The sequence below is a fragment of the Anolis carolinensis genome, chromosome 5, assembly GCF_035594765.1.
Source record: "Anolis carolinensis isolate JA03-04 chromosome 5, rAnoCar3.1.pri, whole genome shotgun sequence".
Lineage (NCBI taxonomy): Eukaryota > Metazoa > Chordata > Lepidosauria > Squamata > Dactyloidae > Anolis > Anolis carolinensis.
Window position 1 is genome coordinate 66,134,102 of NC_085845.1, and position 24,247 is coordinate 66,158,348.

Sequence of the window (24,247 nt, forward strand, 5' to 3'; positions counted from 1 at the left end):
CAAAGAGGTTCCCCACCAACAGCTCTCAAACTCTACCCCTCCAGTCTCTTCAAACTCCCTGACTCAACTAACTGCCTGAATATCTCTTTTTGCCTCTCTGGTGCTGCCTACCTTCTGTTGCTAGGCAACTCCCTCCAACTCCATCAACCAGTCAGACTCCACTACCATATATGGAGCTGCCTGATCTCTCCTTCCCTTGCCTGGCTCTGCCTTTCTTACCAAGGCCTAGAACTGACTTTACACACCAACCCTGCAAGGTAGGCCATTCTGTTACAATCAACTTCTACTGGAAACTGATCATAGAATCACACTAGAGAACCTAGAGATTTCTAGAGACTTGCTCTTTCTATGTAGAAATCTTTAGGTCCTGCAGCATGGATGGAGGTTGACTAGAGAGTCACATTAGAGCAATGTTTCTCAACCTGGGGGTTGGAACCCCCGAGGGGTTGGAACCCCTGAGGGGGGTTGCAAGGGGGGTGTCAGAGGGGTCACCAAAGGCCATCAGAAAACACATATTTCTGATGTCTTAGGAACCCCTTTGGCAGAGAAGGCTGAAGATAACTCCGCCTGTCCTTCTCTTCTTTTTTAGAAACGGACGGTGAATTCTTCCACAAAAAGCTGTCCTCCTGCTGTGATTGGCTGGCCTCTCAGCCAGCCTCTCAGCCAAGGGGAGGGCTGTTTCTGAGACTCCAAGCGGGGAGGGGAGAGCAGTGTGCTCCGTATATGGTGCACATGCACAGATGAGGGAGAGTGTGCAAGGCTGGAGGCAGGCTTGTGCCCTTCAAGGCAGGGGGGAAAGTGCATGTGGGACTGAGAGTGGCCCAACAGCATCAGGAGGAGGAGAAGCAGCAGAAGCAGCTTAGGTAATTTGTAATACAGTAGAGTTATCCGAGATAAAGGGGCAGGCCCAATCTCGGATAACCGAACTGCCCGGATAACAGGGAGGCCCGGTTTAGAGAAGCCCCAGTGTGTGCTTGCTGCCTAGCAACACGCACCGGGGCCTCCCCAAATGGGCACCGGGCACTGGGCGAAGGAAAGAGGCACTCTTTCCTCTGCCCAGTGCCCCGTTTAGTGAGGCCCTGGGGCCCGGCCTGGCAAAGGAGCGAGCAAGCGAGCGAGGGAGGGCCTTTGCCACTCTCCTTCACTCATCCGCCCTTTGTCCCTCAGCTCCTTCGCCACCCCGGGTCCAGCATCACCGGGGCCCCGCCTGGCGAAGGAGCAAGCAAGCTAGTGAGTGAGGGAGGGCCTTTGCCGCCCTCCTTCACTTGCCCGCCCTCTGTCCCTCGCTCACTCACCCGGCTGGGTTCCAGCAGCACTGGGACCTGGCGGGGTGAGTGAGTGAGAGAGAGAGCGAGGGGGGGGAGGACATTTGCCTCGGATAATACCGACGCTCGGATTAGCAGGGCTCAGATTAGCGGGGCTCTGCTGTACTATTTATTAGAAAAAAGTTAATCTTTCCTTTTGTTTGTATTAATGCTCCCATTAGAAAATGCATAAGGATGTGGGTGAACTACAACTCCCAAAGTTGTGTGTCAATCCTCCCCAAATCCCACCAATATTCACAGTTGGCCATGTTGGGTCTGTGTGCCAAGTTCAGTTCAGATTCATTATCAGTGGGGGTCACAGGGTTCTCTGGATGCAGACAGAACTACAATTAGCATCATGTTGAGTCAGTCCCCCCACCAAACCCCACCAGTATTCAAAGTTGATCATATTGGGTATTTGTGCCAAGTTTGGACCAGATCCATCAGTTGGGTGCACATTGCTCTGTTGGGGTAGGTGAACTATAACTCCCAACCTCTGAGGTCAGTCGCCTCAAAACTCCACCAGTATTCAAAGTTTGGCATGTTGGGTATGTGTGCCAAATTTGGTCCAGATCCATCGTTGTTTGGGTTCACAATGTTCTCCAGATGTAGGTGAACTACATCTCCCCTAAATCACTGTCAGTTCCTCCCAAAACCCTTCCAGTATTTTCTGTCGGTCATGGGGGTTCTGTGTGCCAAGTTTGGTTCAATTCTATCGTTGGTGGAGTTCAGAATGCTCTTTGATTGGAGGTGAACTATAAATCCCAGCAACTACAACTCCCAAATGACAAATCAACCCCACCCAATCCCACAAGTATTCAAATATGAGCGTATTTGTGCCGAATTTGGTCCAGTGAATGAAAATACATCCTGTATATCAGATATTTACATTATATAAATTATAGTTTTGAAATAGGTAAAGGTAAAGGTTTCCCCTGACGTTAAGTCCGGTCGTGATTGACTCTGGCGGTTAGTGCTCATCTCCATTTCTAAGCCGAAGAGCCGGCGTTGTCCATAGACATCTCCAAGGTCATGTGGCCGGCATGACTGCATGGAGCGCCGTTTTGAAGTAGGAACTAAAATAATTTTATGGTTGGGGGTCATCACAACATGAGGAACTGTACTAAGGGGTCGCAGCATTAGGAAGGTTGAGAACCACTGGAACAGCTCGTTTTTCAAAGGTATATCATCTCAAATAGGCATTACTTGCCATATCTGTGTTGCAGTAGTTTAAATATCTGTGTTTAAATAAGTAACAGCACCTAGAATGATGTATCTCACCTTTTCATCTCCACTCAGGAGGTACTGATCAATAGCATTACTCTTCTCCTTGGCTAGTTGTTGTAACATTTCCACCTCCAGTTTTCCTGCCTTCTCCCTCCTCCTTTTCTGTGCAGTCCTTGTTTCATTTCGCCTTTCCCAAGGATGCCATAATGCTGAGATAAAAGCAATACACATGTATGTAACTTATAATGCAATTTTATCCTTGACGCTAGAAGATTGTAATCATTGTAAGCTATCTTATTGCTTAGGTAACATTGGATGCACATTCATGTTGCAATCTAACATTAGAGATGGGAGATCCAGAACATTGCTTTAGGCTTGCATGTTGTTGGCCTTCTTGGATGAGTAAAATAACACTCAGTGCATCCATTCTCCCTATTTATCAGTGTCCCGAGTCTCCCACAACTGGATTGCTGTGAATTTTCCAGGCTGTATGGACATATTCCAGAAAAATTCTCTCCTGATGTTTCACTCACATCTATGGCAAGCATCCTCAGAGGTCTGTTGGAAACTAGGCAAGTGAGGTTTATATATCTGTTTATATATATATGTCCAGAGTGGGAGAAAGAACTCTTGTCTGCTTGAGGCAACCGTGAATGTTGCAATTGGCCACCTTGATTAGCTCTTTATTTACTGTCCTGATTTTAGAGTTTCTAAATACTGGTAGTCAGATTTTGTTCATTTTCATAGTTTCCTTTCTGTTGAAATTGTCCATCATGCTTGTGGATTTCAATATGCTAAAATCAGGACAGGAAATAAAGAACAACACTCAGAAAACGGGAATCCCAGACAAGAAACCATCAGGGCCAGCTAATACCTCCCAACAAAGGATTCCTTCAGACAGGATGCAGCCAGGCTTTGAAGCTGCAAGGCCATTCATTGCTAGTGAAGGTGGCCAATTGAAACATTCTCACTTGCCTCAGGCAGACAAGAGTTTTTTCTCCCACTCTGGACATTCCTGAGATATATAAAGCCCACTTGCCTAGTTTCCAACAGACCTCACAACCTGCCATAGATTCCTGCCATAGATGTGGGTGAAATGTCAGGAGAGAATGCTTCTGGAACATGGCCATACAACCCGGAAATTTTAGAGCAACCCAGTGATTCCGACCATGAAAGTGTTCAACAACACATTATGTATGTCTTTTCTGTATTATAGCTTAGGTTTATTAAATCCAGACCTATTCCCTCACAGTAGGTCACAGTATTTCAAGTGAAATATTGCTGAACGTCATTTGCACACTGAGAACATTTCACCACAGGCAACTAAGGAAGATCTCCTAATGATTTCTTGTAGATACTAAAATAAGCTTGAGACACGGAATTTAATTTCTAAGAACATCAGACTATTCTTCCATAAGAGCAAATGACAGCTAGTCAATTGCAGTTTCTAGATGGTGGCCTGCAGAAAGCAGTAGAACCACCAAAACTTAGAGCATGGGATTCCAACTGAGAAATGTGGTTCTGAATAATACAATGGTACTGAAAGCTGGATGTGGGAAGGGAAAGTAAAAAATAATAATAATCAGGCTCCCATTTCCTCACCTCTCCCAGGTGATCAACCAGGAGTGGATCTAAACTGAACTAAAATGGATTAAGAGGATCAAGAGTATCTCTAGTCAGAGCCGGCCCTAGGTAATTTTCAAGTGTAAGCAAGCAGAATTTTTGGCACCCCCCCCTTCCTTGCAGCAAGGAAGGGGGCCAGCGCTCTGGGAAGGAGAGAAGCCCTGTTTCCCTCGCCAAAGCGCCGGCCCCTTTCCTTGCAACAAGGAAGGGGGCCTGCGCTTTGGGGAGGAGAGAAGCCCAGTTTCCCTCGCCAAAGCGCCAGCCTCTTTCCTTGCAACAAGGAAGGGGACTGGCACTTTGGCGAGGAGAGAAGCCGGGTTTCCCTCACCAAAGTGCCGGCCCCCTTCCTTGCAGCAAGGAAGGGGACTGGCACTTTGGGGAAGAGAGAAGCAGCGTTTCCCTCGCCAAAGTGCTGGCCTCCTTCCTTGCAGCAAGGAAGGGGCCCTGCGCTTTGGGGAGGAGAGAAGCGGTGTTTCCCTCCCTCTCTTTGCAGCTGGTATCTGGGTGCCTGGATGCGCCTCAACTGCGCCCCCTAGAGGATAGCACCTTCTGCAAATGTGTAGTTCGCTTACCGCTTGAGCCGTCCCTGTCTCTAGTGTTGCCTGACTTGTTATCTCCATGATCACCTTACCAAGAAAAGGCAAATTCAAGACTCACTCATGATTGCCCAAGTCACCAGGATCAAAACATTTACTTCTGAATTCAGTTGCTGCTCTGAAAATTAGGTAGTTGCCCTAGCTATCTTTGCTTGGTGGAACAAGGTCCCTAGGCATAAACTATCCATTTTTTTTACCTGATTAGAAGTAATGTAAAATTAAGCCAACAGATCTGATACTGCTTTGTCTTCAGAACATCTCTAGCAATGAACAGCACTAAACTGAGAAATACTATAACTTGTTCTAATGTAATTTTGCCCTGCTCCTCGTTTTCCCATTGAATCCCTCTAAAAGCTTGTGGCACTGTCATATGATAAGCTGATATAATCAATTTCACTGAACCTTATTCCTGTCTTTTTGTTTATGTGTGTGAATGACCATCAGATTACAAGAATAAAGGTGTACAAGTAGGGTTCTGTACAAAGATTACATATTCAGCATTACTGTACATTGTAATGACGTACCAGGAGAAGGGGGGAGGAGGAACATCCCTCCTGCCCCCCCCCCCCAACTGTATTAACTATGTAGCTTAAGTAAGCATGATAAACTATCTATTACTTCTTCCCTGCAATTACTTTGGATGCCATTGCTCATCAGTAATCTGGCACATAATGATCAGTTTCAATTTCAGCAGTATAGAGAATGAAATGTTTGAAACCTGTTATTTCTTTACACAATCCTCCTTTGTTTGGTTTTGCATTTTCCCTGGGCAAGGAATGGTTGGGATGAGGAGCTTGCAAGGCAAAGTTGTTTTGGTATTGAGGCCTTATCCGATTCGTAATCAATCCTGTTTCCAAATTCCATGTGATAAAATGGTCTCTGAAAATGTATTACCAGTCAAACAGAGAAATGAGAACTCGTGTCATATGGATTTTCCAAAACTTCAGACTGAAGACAAAACTAACTCTACCTAACAATGTACAGGCAGTATCCGAGTTACAAACATCTGGCTTACAAAACAACTCATGATTACAAACAGAGGTGAGACCACAGGAAATGAGCGAAATCCAACCCTCGGAAGGGAAATTCACCCCTAAAAGAATCATCATGAGGAAAAAGTGTCTTCACTGAAGCTTTATCATCAATCCTTGTTTCCACAACAAGCCATTTTTTCCCCAAAATCCAATTATCATAAGAACAGAAATGGGAGGTGAAATCTTTTAAATAGGAACTCAGCTAGGAAAACAAACACTACAGGGTTATTAACGCTTCCCTATGCTATCCAAAACATGCACGCACACACACACACACACACGCACACACGGTAGAGTCTCGCTTATCCAACCTTCGTGTATTGAACGTTCTATATTATCCAATGCAGTCTGCCTTTTAGTAGCCAATGTTTTTGTAGTCAATGTTTTCAATACATTCCAATGTTTTGGTGCTAAATTCCTAAATACAGTAATTACTACATAGCGTTACCGTGTATTGAACTGCTTTTTCTGTTGATTTGTTATAAAACATGGTGTTTTGGTGCTTAATTTCTAAAATCATAACATAATTTGACATTTAATAGGCTTTTCCTTAATACCTCCTTATTTTCCAACATTTTCACTTATCCAACATTCTGCCAGTCCGTTCATGTTGAATAAGCGAGACTCTTATACACACACACACACACACACACACACACTCGTGGGTGGGTCAAAAAGTAATGCCTCCATCGTTCTGTTATTTCTTTCACAGCTACTGGGCAATCTCTGCAAATCGTAGAAATAACCTTACTCTACCAATATAGTATTTTCTTTTTCAGATTGACTGATTAGAACCATAAATCTGAAGCTAAAAGAAATAGTCATCATTTAATTTCTGGCAAAAGAAGGGTGTGCACCTAAGGAAATCCATAATTGCTTGAAGAATGTTTATGGGGACGCTGTAATGGACATTAGTAATGTGCAGTGTTGGGAGAAGAAGCTTGAAAACGGAGAAATGGAAATTGCTGAGAAGCAGCCGGCTGACAACATCAGTCACAGATGCAAATTGAGAACATGCTGATAAATTTATTCAAGAAGACAGACACGTTACAGTTCAGAATGTTGCTAATGCATCAGACGTCTCATATGCCTCTGCCCAACGAATCATAGCTGACTTGGTGCCACAATCAACAGCAAAACCTATGTAATCACACATAAGAAATTTAAGGAGGCAATAAGAAAGAAGAGACTACTAAAAGACATTTGTTCCATCAAGCTTCATTGTGATAATGCATGACCACATATGTCATTTTTCACAACCCAAGCAATTGCAAAAATGGGCTGGTCAGTAATGCCTCACCCACCCAACAGCCCTGATTTGGCCCCTTCTGACTTTTACCTGTTTGGACCTCTGAAAGATAACCTACGTGGTTTCAGATTCAATGACTTGAATGACATTAAAACAGCTTTAAAATCATGGTTCACAAAGCAAGACCCTGGATTTTTCCAAAATGTTTTTGATGCCTGAGTTAAATGATGGCACAAATGTGTACAAATTGATGGTGACTATGTTGAATAGTGGTGTTGTGTAGAGGATAGTTCAGGCTATGATCTGTAGCAACTTTTGCTGTTATATTTTCATTCATAATATTTTTATGACACAGGAGGCAAAACTTTCTGACCCACCCTCGTGTGTGTGTGTAATATATATATATATATATATACACACACACACACATACACATATACATGCTGGAATTGCACTTTAAAAATATACTTGTTGCAACTTGGAAACAAATTTAACTTAAGAGCAAAACTACAGAACCTATCTTGTTTGTAACTTGGGGACTGCCTGTACAAAGAAATGGAAGAGAATTCTCATTTTAACAATATATTCTACCTTGTAAAAAAATAAAAGAACTTCCAACACAAGAAAAATACTCTACAGTGGGTTGAATCCATGGTTAAGCATACGCTAGGTGAAACAGACATCATTCCATTGCTACATCTTGTTTGTTTATTCCTAAAACAAATTCATAGTTCATGGTAGACAGAATTTTCAGTTCACCATGTTCCTGGCTGGGTTTCAAAATTTCATGGAACGGTGGGGTTAATCTAATCATACTTTCAGCTGATGCACACATTCCTATTTATGTAGTAATAAAATAAATAGCATATTACCTTCCCAATAGCAGCAAACATATTACCTGTTCTCTGAGAGACCAAGTAGAAGGCCTCCTTCAAGAATCCTGTACTCATTATATGGACAGGGAATTATGTAAAGACCAGTCTGTTTCTTTAGGTACTTCTTTTTCAGAAGATCATAAATTAAAAGGGTCTGGAATGGCATAAAACATATTTTTGATAAGGACAAATATGTGCAATCTACTTTCTTAACAGTATTAGTCCCCCCCCTCAATACCATCTGTTTCTTATTAGCATTGGCTTAAATTCCTATGTTTTTAAATTGTGTCAGAAGTGACATGGGAACACACTGCTAGTCGCTTCTGGTGTGAGAGAATTGGCTATCTACAGAGATGTTGCTCAGGGGATGCCCGGATGTGTTACCATCCTGCTGGGAAGTGTCTCTCATATCCCCACAAGCTAGAGCTGACAGACGGGAGCTCATCCCATCTCGCGGATTCAAACTGGCAATCTTCAGGTCAGCAACCCAACCTTCAGGTCAGCAGTTCAGTCGGCACAAGGTTTAACCTATTGCGCCACCGCAGCTTCCTAATTCCTATATGTGAGAAGCAAACAATCAATATTTATAGACAAAAGCAATTCTTGGTACCTGGAAAATGGGCCTGGGAGGATCCCCAAAGGGAGCAATTCCTTTGTCTGTCAGAACATATAGTTTCATGTCTTTAACCAGCACTACATCCGTGTTTTCGACCAGTCCTCGTTCCACTCTCACAGCATTGTGTTTACACTTTGATTTCACAATGTTCCAAACTGTTATGACTCCTGGGCTCCTTGTATTTCGACAGACAGCATATCTTGGGGAAGAATGAAATTGATAGCCTTTTTACTAATATGTGACAACGGTTCTGTAGATGTTTCTATTTCTGGGCTGGTGGGAAGGAACAATGGAGAGAGAAAAATTCTCACAAGCAGTTGCCCAATATTTGCTAAGCACTGCTCTCTTCACTCATTTCTCTGTATTTTAGTGCATTAAAACATTAATGTACATAGAACTTCAACTTGCTATTGCTTCACATGGTGCAGTTAGAATTTCTGGATAACTCTGCAATTGGCTGATGACCTCAATGTCAAGCTGTTTCCTATGTTCTCATTAGTTCAATCCATGTTGATGGATCCATAAAAATGGCCACTCTTGGCATCTTCCTAAACTGCAGGTGAATGAGAACAGACGATGCGAAGTGTGCTTGCTTTGTGAAGAAAAAGGCTGCTGTAATAAAAATCTATAAACCAAAGTAGGGTTTTCCTTATGTGAAGAAGTCTAACAATGCGATGATAAAATGAGTTGCATCATCAATTCTGAGCTGCATTGTCTCTTCTCTTCACTACTGATGTGTATTCATATTGATGATAGTATATGGAAATGTATGCAGCCAGGAAATCAGAAGACGTTGACTTCTTGGGAGGAGAGCAATGATCAACCTCGATAAAATAGTGAAGAGTAGAGACATCACACCGACAACAAAGGTCTGCATAGTTAAAGCAGTGGTATTCCCCATAGTAACCTATGGTTGCGAGAACTGGACCATAAGGAAGGCTGAGCGAAGGAAGATAGATGCTTTCGAACTGTGGTGTTGGAGGAAAATTCTGACCGCAAGAAGATCCAACCAGTCCATACTCCAGGAAATAATGCCCGGCTGCTCACTGGAAGGAAGGATATTAGAGGCAAAGATGAAGTGCTTTGGCCACATAATGAGAAGACAGGAGAGCTTGGAGAAGAGAATGATGCTGGGGAAAATGGAAGGAAAAAGGAAGAGGGGCTGACCAAGGGCAAGATGGATGGATGGTATCCTTGAAGTGACTGGCTTGAACTTGAAGGAGCTGGGGGTAGCGACAGCCAACAGGAAGCTCTGGCGTGGGCTGGTTCAGGAGGTCAAAGAAAGTCGGAAGCGACTGAATGAATAAACAACAACAATGTAATGCTTCAAGTGAAATTAGTATTATGCATATGTAGTTGGGCAACAGTAAGTCAAAAGCTACTGAGAAGTCACAGCAGGATTTCAGATCACTGGGAGGAGGCAAAAGTAGATCTTTCAGTAAGAAAACTCGCTCCAGGGAGAAGCATTAAGGCAACACAGAAGGTGTTTAATGATGCATTGATGGTCTGACCCACACCAAAACCTGTGGCACAGATGGAATGGGTAAATTAAAATATCCCTGTCATTTCAGAACAGTGGCTGAAGAACTGTGAGATGCATTACCAAGTAAGAAAGGAAAAGCAAATAGTCGTGTCCACAACTGCACAATGCATAGCAAAGTATTTTCTATCCCTATGCCAGGGTTAACATCTGGGAACACCAGGTTGAGAACCACTGTTCTAGGACTCTGTGTGTGCCCTCAAATTGCCTGTTAACTTATGGTGGTCCAATGAACCCTGGCATTTTCATAGCCATAGAATACTAATTTCTCTTCTCTAGCACTACTACAAACCCTGATCACTGGCTATGGTGGTTGATTACAACTTGGTGTTCAATAACATCTAGAGAACCACAGGTTCAACATCTCTGCCACATGCTGTTGTACCATCAACATGAAAGGATGACAATGCTGTCCAGCTGTAGAGGGAGCTCCTAGTTTCACTTTTCATTACATTCAGATGAGAAAGCAGGAGGGTTAAATCGGTGACTGGATGTGCAAAAGCACTGCATCTTAAATATGTGGATCCTGATCCAAAATGCAGCCCAGCTCAGTCGTTCTTAACCCGTTGGGTCCCCAGATGTTTTGGCCTTCAACTCCCAGAAATCCTAACCGCTGGTAAACTGGCTGGGATTTCTGGGAGTTGTAGGCCAAAACACCTGGGGAGAACAGATTGAGAACCACTGCTTAGCTCAATGTTGGGGGCCCAGAAAACTTGGCAACAGTAAAAGTTTTCTGAATGTCACCTAGTGGCTGTTTTAGAGATTTACATAAATCTGTTGTGCAGTGTTTGCGATGGACCTTACAGAAGTTGCTTCAGCTGTACTTCATAAAAACTTCATAACTTCTAACTGCACAGAATGTTCAGACTCTGCTTTGTAAAGTGTTCTGTAGAATTATAAAAATTAAAATAATGATAAATAAAATAGTAAATTGTAAATTATTACCTGGGATAGTTCTCTGATGTCACAATATTCTGAATACCATTTGTTTGCTTTGCTTTGCTTGCAGTGACAGTCAAAGACTGGTCATTGATCTTGGAAGCCAAGTTCCAGGATCGAAGGTAGTTATCTCCATCACAGAATGCTAAGCAGTATCGAAGATCAGTGCATACACCTATATTTATGATAATTATGTTTTTTATGATAATAATATAAACTGTTGTTCATCAAATCCCAAAATGATCATTTAACAAGATATCTCTATTACTTCTTCTAGGAAGCCAATTAAACTAAAGGCCTTTTTTATTGACTTGGCAGTGGCTAATTTCCAATGGGAAGTAGCAATCTTCCTGGAAATCTCTCTCTAAAATTGAATTCTTCCCTCTAACTATTGCTGGGGGCCTCTTTCATCCTAAGAGCCAAATGCAATTTTGAGATTTTTAAAGGGGCCTTTTTCCAGTGCAGATGAGCAATTACTTTAAATTCTGGGGATAAGATGGGAATAGCTCTGTTTCCCAACCAACCAGAGAAAATCTATAGCATCTATCATTACATTTGGGGAGAATCCCTCAGTTATGTTTCTTGTCCAGGGATCAGCTACAGGCCTGATTGTGACACTGCCTTATTTTGATATGTTCCTCTTGTTTATAGTTTACTGCTCTTCCATTTGGACCATTACAATAGTTTACCCTACTTACCATCAATTGGGACTGAAGGAAATTTAGCCAAATGTTTGTGATCTTCAGACTCTAGATTCCATGACACTATCTCAGTGGAATTAGTGTTTGGTATGGGACTGAATGCCACCAGGTGAGACCCCAAATGGTTTACAGCAAAAGTATGAATATAATCATGGCAGCATCCTTTCAGACTGTGAGCATAGGAAAAGTTGTGGACATGGTAGAGTTCGATATGCACAATCTCACGTTGTCTCATGAAGGGACATCTAAAAGGAGAAAAGTAGTGTTGGTTGAATTGTGTCAACATATAGCAAACTGGGTGTTTCTGAACTTGCTTCAAATGCTGTCTTTAATCAAAGCATATATAAACAAACAATTATATATAGAGAGAGAGGGGGGAGGGGGGCAGGGGGAGGGGGGATGGTGGCGAGAGAGAATGATTTAGAGTCAATTCTCTAAATTTGAATCAGAGAAAAATCATTGAAAGAACTTGTAAAAGTTATTTTTTAAATTGCAGCTCCTATACAGACAGCATAGCCACTTATATCCATGGTTCCCAACCATGTTTTGACCAAGGACCACTTTGACCAGGGTCCACTCTCCAACATTAATACCAAAAGGGTTATGAATCAGTTTTTGGTCAACTTTAGATTCGGTTTGGTAATTTGGGGCGCTGATTCAGAAAATTGCATTGGATAGACCACATCTGCTCTAGTTTCTGATACAGAACATATGCCATCCAGTAGTTGACATCTGTTCACCCACAGAAAACCATATTTAATGATCTAGAGCTGATGTGGTCTATCCAAAGCAATTTTGTGCATCAGTGCCCCAAATAATCCCAGGAACACGCCTAAAAGCGGGTTTCGTGAGACCAGTCGCTCTTGTTGCAACGGTGTAGTGATGGTGAGACCATATTTTAGTTCTTGGGGACCACTGGTGGTCCATGGACCACAGGTTGGGATCTACTGTCCTTGACAGACAACATGGCCAGTCTACATACTGGTTGGAAAATTTTGAAAACTGTAGTCCAAAAAGTAACTCTGCAAAGTTATGTAAAAGAATTTCAAATGAAAATTAGGGGTGAGATCTTGTCCTTTTTTGTTCAACTGCCTGTGTTCCCTTTAAAGCAGATGTATTGGATCTCTAGCTATCCAGTTATTTTTCATCTGCTGTCAACGTCTGCCAGTAAGTCAAATAGTCAGGAATGATGGAATTTAGGTGTCTAGCAATTGCTGGACAGATGAAAGTTCCCAATGTTTATCTTCCAACCTGAGATTATATAATACTGTATTCAACTGGCCTTACTTTGAAGGAGACATCAATGGAACTGCATTGTGAATGGCTTTACACATTGACCAAATTACCAGCCCCAATAAAGCCTATGAATTCTTTGTGTAAAACAGAATGGCAAACATAAGATAGTTAGAAAGGGATTAAAAACCTTTTTGGGAAAGCCAGTATCTGAACACTCCTACCTGAAAATCACCAGAAAATATTCCTTGGTTACAGCCACATCCTCAGCAGCTGCTATTGGTTCTTGGCTTTTCAGTTTCGCAACTACTTTTCCTGCCTTGCCACTAAAGACCATTGCTTCACTTCCACTTCTAGAATAGAGGGGAGAAAAAAATACTGAAGGAGCCACAACATAACAAGATCAAAAGCAAAGGAAGAGGTCATGGTCAGGTAAAGCTGCATCTTGTTTGTCAAGATTCACAGCTGACTTTTGAAAGAAGGTATGAATCTGAAATTCCATAAGAATTCTTGTTCTGAACTTTTTAAGTCAACAAGAAGAAACGATGCGGAACAAAGCTACGGCCTCTGAGCTATGGAGCTTCATCCCTTACATCCTCTTTTCAAAGCATAACTCCTTTTAAGTCACTGAGACCCTTAAGCCAGGTTGTGCACAAATATTTTCCCAGGAAAGTTTTCTGATTGCACACAGCTACACAATTTACCCTGAAAAATTCCAGGTTCCAGAACATAGTGTACCGTTTCTGGGGATTAATGCTAATCTGTTTTCTCTATGCGATAATTTCTCTATTATGTAACTTGGGTTGAGGAATGAGGCATGTGTGCTGTATATATTACACTATGTAACAAAATTTGAAAAAAATTATTTTCCTAGTTTGAAAGTGTTATTCCTGTTTAATTGTGCGATACTTACTTTGAAAGTAGTTGTTCTACTCCAGAAACTTGGTTTTTTGTGGCTGCCACAAACTGTTGAATTGGTTGAGACTCGAGGAGATAGTCATTGAAAAACTATAGCAAAATGTTATGCAGGGTGTCCCACAAAGTTTTTGGAGTTTAATCAACTTTTCCCATGTTTTTATGATAGGACCAATTAGGAAATTACATTTATAACCCAGGAACAAAAATTGTGTTACATAGTGTTATGGGGCTGAAGCATTCATTCATGATGGTACTTTGAGCAGAAAGAAAGGAAATGTTGTGTTGGGCATTTTAAAATGAATGTCAGCTTCAAAGAGTTACTTGTAACTGCTATAGAGATTTTCTGCTTGAAACCTATTACAAACTAAGGGTGTTATCATACCATATTGTTATAGTGCCACAGCAGTGGATTTGTCCTACTTTTGCCACTGTCTTATTGCATGGCATCGTTGTCTCCATTACATGACATCATTACCTATTACAGGTAAAACCAGCTGATTCCTAATCCATCTGAAACACAGATATGTGCTTTTTGTCTTAAGTACAGACAAGTATCTTGTGCTCTGAGGATTAGCTGGGAAGGAATCTCACTGGAGCATTTCAGCATACCAAAATACCTGGGAGTTACTCTGAACCGTGCTCTGACTTACAAGAAGCACTGCTTGACTATCAAGCAAAAAGTGGGTGCTAGAAATAACAACGTACAAAAGTCGACTGGTACAACCTGGGGATCACAACCAAACACAGTGAAGACATCACTCTACGTGGGGCTGCCCTTGAAGACGGTCCGGAAATTGCAGTTGGTACAACGGTCGGCAGCCAGGTTACTAACTGGAGCTGCTTTAGGGAGCGGTCAACCCCCCTGTTTAAGCAGCTCCACTGGCTGCCGATTATATTCCGGGCCCAATTTAAGGTGCAGGTTATTACCTATAAAGCTCTAAACGGTTTGGGACCTGCCTATCTTCGTGACCGCGTCGTCCCCTATGAACCCACCCGATCACTGAGATCTTCCAGGGAGGCCCTCCTCTCACTTCCACCCTCCTCACAACTGTGTTTGGTGGGGACGAGAGAGAGGGCCATCTCGGCCGTGGCCCCCTGACTCTGGAACTCCCTCCCCAGGGAGATTAGGTTGGCTCCCTCTCTATCTTCCTTCAGAAAACAACTGAAGACTTGGATGTTTCGACAGGCCTTTGGAGATACAGTCATTAATTAATCAGCCCCAGAGGGTTTTAAATAATCTATCCCGTATTTATTACGATTTTACCATTTATGTGTTTTAAATGCAATTTTTTATCCTGTATTTTTGTTTTAATTGATTTATTGTATTACTGTTTTATCTTTTTATAGTGCGATTTGTATTATGTTGCCTATGTTTTGTCCAATGTTGTTTGGGCCTCTGCCCCATTTAAGCCACCCCGAGTCCCCGTGGGGAGATGGTGGCGGGGTATAAATAAAGTTGTTTTTATTATTATTATTATTATTATTATTATTATTATTATTATTATTATTATTATTATTATTAGCCCTTTCACTTTGCTACTCCGCTGCTGAATACGCATGCCCTGTGTGGAATGCATCTCACCACGTTAAAATAGTGGATGTGGCTTTTAATGAGACATTCTGCATTATCACGGGATGTCTATGCCCTATACCACTGTAGAAATTATACTATTTAGCTGGTATTGCACCACCTGACATCCATCGTGAAGTAGTAGCCTATAATGAAAAGACCAAGGCACTGATAACTCCAGCCCATCCTCTGTTCTGATATCAGCCAGCAGGTCAATGTATTACATCAAGAACTAGCCTCCTAAGATCTACAGAGATACTTGCAGGAACACCTCAGCAAGCGAGAATCCAAAAGTGGCAGGTTAAAACCCAGAACCTCAATCCAAGATTGATACCGGATGTGAAACTCCCTCCTGGGCACACAGAAGATTGGGCAACTTGGAAGGTTCTGAATAGACAGCACTCTGGTACCAGGAGGTGCAGAACCAATCTTATGAAATGAGGCTACAAAGTGAATTCCACGACATGCAAGTGTGTAGAAGAGCAAACCACAAACCACTTACTATAATGCTCTCTGATCCCTGCCACATGCACAATGGAGGACCTTCTTGCAGACACACCTGAGACACTCAAAATGGCCAGATTTTGGCCAATGGAAATCTAGTATAGTGCCATGTTTTTAACTTTGTTTGTGGTTTTTCTATACATTATAACTCTTTCCTCAATAAATATTGAACTCCAGGTGTTGTTACATTCCAGAACCATAAAAATACGTTTTTCTTGCCCATGACATAATCAATGAATGATCCCCCTTTCCTACAATAAAGTAGCCAGTTCAGGTGCAGATGTCTCATAGTGCTTTCTTCCATGAATGATATATCAATGAGTACATTGCGACCAGGTTACACTTCCTTGAGGGTTTCCAAGGAAATCTCTAGCTGGGAAAGCCCTAGACCACATCTGGTGTTAAGATGGATGAAATGACTTCTCTAGTATGTTCAAACCTCTCTTAGCCCCCCTTCGCTTCTTTTATTTGCATTCATATTATCATAACTTTATTAGCACATCCTACTCTTGTACCACCATGCCATCATAGTACTACATTTAAATAAAAATAATAAATAGACAAAACAATTGCAACATGAGGGGCAGAGTACAGGAGAATAATCATCCAATGGCACTTCACACTTTGCTTGCTGTGAGCTGAATGCTCAACTATATAAGTATCCTGTTTGTTTTTGGATGCTCTGTTGTATTTTGGGTAGTTTTCCCTAACTCAAAAATCCCTAAAAGTTAACGTGGGCAAAAAAATGTGTGAATTATGCTCTTAAACGTGGCACGGGTATGATAGGGAGTACCAATTATCAGTTACCTTCATGATATTGGTTGGAGCAAATTTCAAATGAAATACTAACATGGCATAAAGCAGTAGTGTGGAAAGGCCTGAAGAGTTCTTTGAACTATAGGTACTATAGAGATGCATTTTATGCTTTATTATTATATTATAAAATTAAGTTCAACTGACCTATAGACACACAAAACATAATCTTTCACTGAATTCTTTGATACAAGTATAGAACGGTCCTTGTGGATGGGCACTTCTTCAGTAGAAAGGGTTGCTTCATGGAGCAATTGGCACGAGCGAGCGAGATCAAAAACCTGAAACAATACAAGAAAACAATGTTTGCTTGGCTACTTCATATCAATTTAAAGTAATGCTATATCCTTTCTCCTTACTTTTTAAACTGAATCTGTGGAAAGAAAATATGTGGAATTACAAGGCCACACTGAATGTAATTAATGAGTTGAAGTTAATCTCTATTATTTCTAGGATCACAAGCAGAAATACCTAAGCCTTAATCCAGAAAAAACAGTAACAACTATGTCCTATTGAAATTGGTGCACCATCTTATATTCCCCTTAGATATATACAAGTTAAAGTTGTAGCTATTTTCTATGCAGTTTCTTCCCAGTGTTTCTGCGAATATGATATAACACTCATATCCATGGGATAGATTTTCTTGAACTTCCCGTGGTTATGCAGAACCCCAGATAATAGCAAACTCTATTGAAATGAAGGACTTTTGGCCCAAAATACATCAAGTCTTGCTGGAGGACCTAGAAAAGGATGTGGATAAATGAAACTGGAGATACCAGTTGCATGGTTTGGGGGCTGTACTGTATATTACAATACCTGTAAAAATACCAAGTCTCTTTATATTGATCAGGCTAACTCCATATTGTCTATATACTGAGCCGGAATTGTTTTCTAAGGTTTCAGGAAGGATGCCTTCTTAGATCTACCTGGATATCTACCTGGGAGCCTTCTGCATGTCTTACCACTGAACTATAGCTCTTCCCTCAGGAAATCTATACATATTTATTTTTACATAACCTATAACCTGTGCACCAAACAGGTGGGTCATTGTCAAACAAAAGTAGTTTATTATGTTGCATATGCAGATTTTTATTTTTCGTGTCAGGAGTGACTTGAGAAACTGCAAGTTGCTTTAGGTGTGAGAGAATTGGCTGTCTGCAAGGATGTTGCCCAGGGGATGCCCAGATGTTTTTGAAGTTTTACCATCTTTGTGAAAGGCTTCTCTCGTGTCCCTGCATGGGGAGCTGGAGCTTACAGAGGGAGCTCACCTGCTCTCCCCGGATCGAACTGCCGACCTGTCTGTCAGCAGTCTTGCCAGCACAAGGATTTAACCCACTGCAGATTATTGCATATATCCACGGAAATGACATAGCAGTAACTGCAGAAGTGGAAGCAATAATCTTATTTCAGGGAAATGGGAACTTTCACATAAATATTAAGTGGAGTTATCTTCAATTATGTTATATTATTAAGGTTGTTTGTCTTCAATCATATATGGCAACTTCAGCCAGTCACCTTCAGCAGGAATCACAATCTACTGAAACTGAATTATGGAAGTGGAAAAAATAGTCTAAAAATACTGTGTTTTAGTTGTCAAATAAAGAATATTGTGAGCATGCATCTTATTTAAAGCATAATCAGACTTCTGAATATAATTACAGAAAAAATCCTTTATAACAAGGCACACATTTCTTGTGTGCCTTCTTTTAAGCCTATTTTATTTTACTGCAGCTTCTACCATATGGACATTTTGGGTGACATAATCAAATTCAATAGCATAAGAACAGGTGGCGTACATGGAGTATACAGGTTGGTCCACACAATTTCCAAGCTAGGGACAAGACTCACTGGGCTCAATTAATTTTATATCTGAATAATACATACATGGGCATATATTTTCAATTATCCTAGTATGTTTGAATAAATGACACAGAACCATGAGAGTGTTTACTAATGATGTTTTAAAAACTTACCTGAACCATGTGGTTGCCATTAAAAAAAACCAGCAAGAGTTGTCCGTTCATTGCAGAAGTTAGTATAGGAGTATCCAAAAACTCTCCAGCCGCATATATCACTTTTTCCAAGGAAAGGTCCCAGATTTTTAGGCTGGTCTTGTCAGACACAGCCACCAACCTGTTCTCCAAACATACAGCAATAGCGCTGATATTCTTCCCAATTGCATGCAGAGTGAAGATGGCTTTACCAACTCTCAGGTCCCACAGTTTCAAAGTGCCATCATTGGAAACTGTTGCAACAATGTGTTCCTCCTGGGTCTGTCCAATGGCTGTAATTCTGTCCAAATGACCTACAGATTTAAAGCCACACAATTTCAAAATGTTCTCAGTGATAGATCTGAAAGCAGAACTGTTGACTTTTTTCTACAATTAGATAAATGGCATCTCTGTCAGGTACGTAAACGTTACCTTAAACAAGCTGGATGGATTCTTTGAGATTTATGTGTGGTAGATTCTTGTACAATTATTTATAATTAGTTTTAGTTTTGAACAATCATTTAATAACATCAATGGTTTCTAACATATTTTTCAGTCTTAATGACAGTGCTACTCAACGCATTGTTTCTCCATATAAATCAAATGTTGGTCTGATCAGGTCTCTGAGCCCATTTTGTTTGCCTCTGCAGCCCACCAATTTTGCCATAGTGTTCAGACAAACATTTGTCTCCAGGTCACACATTAAGAAATATGGCCCTAAACTGAGGTAGTAAAAGCATAGTCCTAAGATAGTGCCTGTACCTCATTTTTGCAGTCCCTGAAGTTTCTCACTAGCCATCCAAAGCCTATCTCTATATTTTAAAAACTCTGGGCTATTTTCAGGTAATTTTTGCATAGAAACACCATAGAAAGCCCCCTAAGTACATTTTTAAAATTCAAAACTATATCAAATGTAAGGGGACTCATAACAAGGCTTTAAATGGGCATATTATATGAAATTAGCAATTTTGTATTTGTTTGCTTTTTTGATATTTGGAGACGCTTCACAAATCTGTGACCCTTCATAAATCTGTGGTCCTAAATCAGGGGTAGGAATCATGAGGCCTTCAAGAAGCTGGACTACTCCTAGCAGCCCCAGTCAACAAAGGAATGTTTTTAAGGATTGCTGGGAACTGTTTTTCAACAGTATCTGAACTGCCACATCATTCTCACCCACCCCAAACTGTAGATTGTTTAGCTTGTGAATACATCTGACACTAATAAATAGTCAAACATTGGTTTAAGAGTTAAAGAGAATGTTTCCAACCTAAACATAAAATGTCAATGTCCACTTCTAACAGAGAAGATAAGATGCTGAAAACGGTAGGTCCTCCTGTTACGTGAAAGATCAATTCTAGGACGCTTTGTGAAATATGATTTTCATGTAAAATCTTTTCAGCATGCCACTGAAAAGTCAAAATATATCCCCGTCCCCTGGCTCACCTGTGGTTCACCTGTTGCTTTGCAGAAAGCCAACTAGCCAAAGGAAAGACTGCCTATGCTGAGCTCCTGATAGCAGCTTTTTCATGACACCAAATCTGATAGGAAGCCTGCCTATGCAGAGCCATATATCTCTATTTGTTGAGAAAGGAGTTTGTCTCTTTTTTCTGCCGAGAGAAGTGGAACCAGCATTCATTGCTTCTTTTTGCCGAGAAAGGAGTTTGTCTCCTTCCTCTGTCAAGAGAAGAGTATCTGGCCTTTTGTCACTTCTTTACACTGAGAAAGGAGTTTGTCTCCTTCTTCTGTCAAGAGAAGAGAATCGGGGCTTCTGTCATTTCTTTCCACTGGGAAAGGAGTTTGTCTTCTTCCTCTGTCAAGAAAAGAGTAGCTGGGCTTTTGTCACTTCTTTCCACTGAGAAAGGGGTTTGCCACCTTCCTCTGTCAAGAGAAGTGTATCTGGGCTTCTGTCACTTCTTTCCACTGAGAAAGGAGTTTGTCTCCCTCTGTCAAAAGAAGAGTATAAGTGCTTCTGTCATTTATTTCCATGAAGAAAGGAGTTTGCCTCCTTCCTCTGCTAAGAGGGGCATATGGCTCTGCATAACCAGGCTTACTACCAGAGTCAGGGCCGGTCGGAGATAAATTTAAATATTAAGCGGGGGTGCTGAAAAGCACCCCCCGCCGGCCCCGCCTCCTGCGCCCTGGCCCCGCCTCCCACCCAGCGTGCCCTGGCCCCGCCTCCCACGCAGCGTGGGAGGCGCGGCCAGGGTTGGAAAGAGGGAGCCTTCGCCGCCCGGGGAGGGGAGGATGGGATCCCTCCTCCCCTCCCCGGGTGGCGAAAGAGGGAGCCACAAGGCCAGGGCGCACTGGTCGGGCGGGGCACCGTCAGAGCGGTGCCCCGCCTCCCGCCCAGCCTGACGGCGCCCCCCGGGACCTGCGCCCGAGGTGGTGGCGTCACGTGGCCTCCATGGTGGGGCCGGCCCTGACCAGAGTTGGCAACCAGGGAATGGGCTGCTTTTGGGAGCTCAGTATGGGTAACTTGGTTCCCTGTTGCCCATGGGAGGACTTCGCCTATAACTGAACCTGCAAACGATCGGCTCACATAATACATGGGCCTATTGTAGTAAGTATTCAAGATAGACCAATAGCATCTTGGGAATCAGGTATCAAACAAAGCTATTAAAACGGTACAATTTACAGTGACTGTAAATCTCAATTTTTAGCAAAGTTTTGTGGCAATCGGGCTGGTTGTAAAATCTGCCAATTAGCTGATTAAGTAGTTTCTAAATAATTAATATTTTTCTCATTTACCTTTCAGAAAGTCACATGGTAGTCCACCAGGAGCTATAAGGCAAGTTGTTGAAGGAACAAGAACAGGAATGGAAGATTTCTCACACTGGGACAAAAGAGCTGGCAGATAGAGGTATTTTTTGGGATCCCCTGTGTCAATATGAATAACACATACCAGTGATTCAGTGGGCTCACCTTTAAAACCATTTTACTTATTAAATGGTACATTTTTATTATCTGATGCCCTCAATTCTGTATCGTTTAACAATGTCTATATTATTGCAGTTGCAGGACTTCTGGACACAAATAATGTTTCATCTTTGGCAAGAGTGGATACAGGTCGAGTATCCCTTCTGTGAAATGCTTAGGACAGGAACTGTTTTGTATTTTGGGTTCCTGTAATATCTTGATTGGTATACACGTAGATAATGAGATATCTTGGAGATGGGATCTAAGTCTAAACAGAAAAATCACTTACGTTTTCATAGGGTAGTTTTATAGAATTGTTGTAAAAATGTTGTGCATTAAATGTGTGTGTATTGGACCAGTAGAAAGTAAAAGTGTCACTATCCCAGCCACCAGTGTGGACAATCTCAGATTTTGAAGTATTTTGGAATTCTGGGCAAGGGATGCTCAAAATGATTTTATTCTTTAAATTGCAGTGTGGAAATGGAAGAATATAATAGTAATAATAATAATAACTTTATTTGTACCCCGCCACCATCTCCCAAAGGGACTCGGGTTGACTTACAAAATAGCACACAATAGTGCCATAAAACACATAAAATGTATTACATCATGTACTTGAAACAAGAGATAAATACATTATTTCCAGTTTAGGTTGGAATGGATTGGACTTGAGATTGTATAAGCTGTTTCCTCTCCGCACAGGAAATGATTTGGTCAGTTTCCAAATTATTTTTTAAAATTTCTTCCAAAGAAACAGCCATTCAAAGCAGATCATTTATTCAAAGAGTAAATGTAGAACTATCATATTATAATTATTTGTTGTGAATATAAAATAAATAAATAATAAAAATCCTGTGCTTGTTGAGTGGAGCATTACTGAATGCCTGGACCCTGTTCTCTGATCAGAGCATGTCTAACTTCACCATAACTTTTCATGAAATCACTGTTGATTTATTTCTTTACATCTGGATCTTGGGATGAACCACTGCAGTCTATAGAATGGAGGAAGAAAGAGGTGATATTTTATTTTGTTAAGGATCCAGAATGGCTCTACTGTAATAAGTCTGTTAATTTAGCTTAACTGTAAGAACTTCCACATCAAGGCTGGATCTTCAAGCCTAGATATTTAAACCATTTAGCAAATGGATTGGTGCACATGGATTTGTTTTCCTGCTTGCGTCTAGTTTCTGGAAGTAATCTTTCAGGCATTTAGGGATGATTTGATTCCATACCATGGCTGTTTATGTTTTAGCATATCAAATAGAGCAAAGCCAAATACAGACGGCCCTCTTCATTTGCAAGTTTAATTTTTCTTGCAGTTTACCATACAGTCACACTGGAGGACCTAGAGATACCTGGAAAGGTGTTTTCTCAGTTTAAAAAAATATTCTGTTTCTTCAATTTTGTGGGGTCTTATGCTCCTAATCCCTGAGAAAATTGATGTGTGTGTGTGTGTGTGTGTGTGTGTGTGTGTGTGTCAGGAGCTACTTGAGAAACTGCAAGTCGCTTCTGGTGTGAGAAAATTGGCCATCTGCAAGGACGTTGCCCAGGTGATGCTCAGATGTTTGATGCTTTACCATCCTGTGGGAGGCTTCTCTCATGTCCCCACATAGGAAACTCGAGCTGACAGACGGGAGCTCACCCGACGCCCCGGATTCAAACCACTGACCTTTTGGTCAGCAGTCCTGCTGGCACAAGAGTTTAAACCATTGCGCCACCAGAGGCTCCACTTACTATATAAAAAATAGGAAGTCGGAAGAATCATTTGAAAAATCCATGCCATATCCTTTACAATACCTGGAGCCACTGGCTTATCTGCTGCCGCAATCTGATGAAGACGACCTATCAACTGAGATGCCATCTGACATGGGTCTTGCAGTAAAACGTTCTTGGATAACCTGAGAACTTCACTTAACAAAGTTAAGTCAGGTATAGTCCTATTGGATGGAAGGGGAAGTGATCAACATGTTAGTTTTGCTTTCTTCTCTCTCCTAATCATAACCATATTTGATGTATCTCAGTCTGTAGCTGAAAATGTCATGTTTGTAGAAAACAGCTTCCAGAATCGCACTGAATAAAGCAACTTTTAATGCTCTGGTCTCAAGACATTTTGAAATATAAATAATAACTTTATAATAAATAATAATAATAATAATAATAATAATAATAACAACAACAACAATAATAATAATAATAACAACTTTATTTTTAAACCCCGCCCCATCTCCCCGAAGGGACTCGGGGCGGCTTACATGGGGCCTGGCCCAATAAAACAAACAAATAACAGTAACAAAGCAATAAAACAATTATCCCAGTAAAAAACATCAACATCAATAAAAACAATCATTAAAATCAACAAGCAGGATACAGTATTAAAAAAAGGAGACTAAGTCGTAGATCCCAGGCAAAGTGCAGAGTGTTACGAAATGGGGAAAGGAAATTTCACAGTTGAATGGACAGTAAAGTGCGGTATAAAATGACAAGACAACAACAATGGGACTATTATGGAATGGACAGATAGAATGTCTCTATTATGTCTCGGCCCACCTCCCCGAGGGGACTCGGGGCGGCTTACATGGGGACAAAGCCCAGAAAAAT

The 24,247-nt window shown here is 41.4% G+C and overlaps 1 protein-coding gene across 5 annotated transcripts in view; it reads right to left on the reverse strand.

Annotated features, from left to right (window-relative positions):
- LOC100559988 (uncharacterized) overlaps nt 1-24,247 on the reverse strand; it is a 69,418-nt gene that overhangs the window by 7,547 nt on the left and 37,624 nt on the right. For 4 of the 5 annotated variants that reach the window (XR_010006415.1, XM_062981401.1, XM_062981400.1 and 1 more), the window contains 11 exons: nt 23,447-23,586; nt 21,482-21,610; nt 18,716-19,047; nt 16,890-17,023; nt 13,162-13,290; nt 11,702-11,949; nt 11,010-11,178; nt 8,519-8,723; nt 7,932-8,062; nt 5,469-5,629; nt 2,586-2,740 (listed from right to left, as the gene is read on the reverse strand). Coding sequence is in view for 4 of the 5 variants with exons in the window: in XM_062981401.1 (XP_062837471.1) it covers nt 2,586-2,740; nt 5,469-5,629; nt 7,932-8,062; nt 8,519-8,723; nt 11,010-11,178; nt 11,702-11,949; nt 13,162-13,290; nt 16,890-17,023; nt 18,716-19,047; nt 21,482-21,610; nt 23,447-23,586 (1,933 nt within the window). In the remaining variant the exon portion in view is untranslated. The remainder of the gene's footprint in view (nt 1-2,585; nt 2,741-5,468; nt 5,630-7,931; nt 8,063-8,518; nt 8,724-11,009; nt 11,179-11,701; nt 11,950-13,161; nt 13,291-16,889; nt 17,024-18,715; nt 19,048-21,481; nt 21,611-23,446; nt 23,587-24,247) is intronic. The other variant, XM_062981402.1, reaches the window with a different exon arrangement.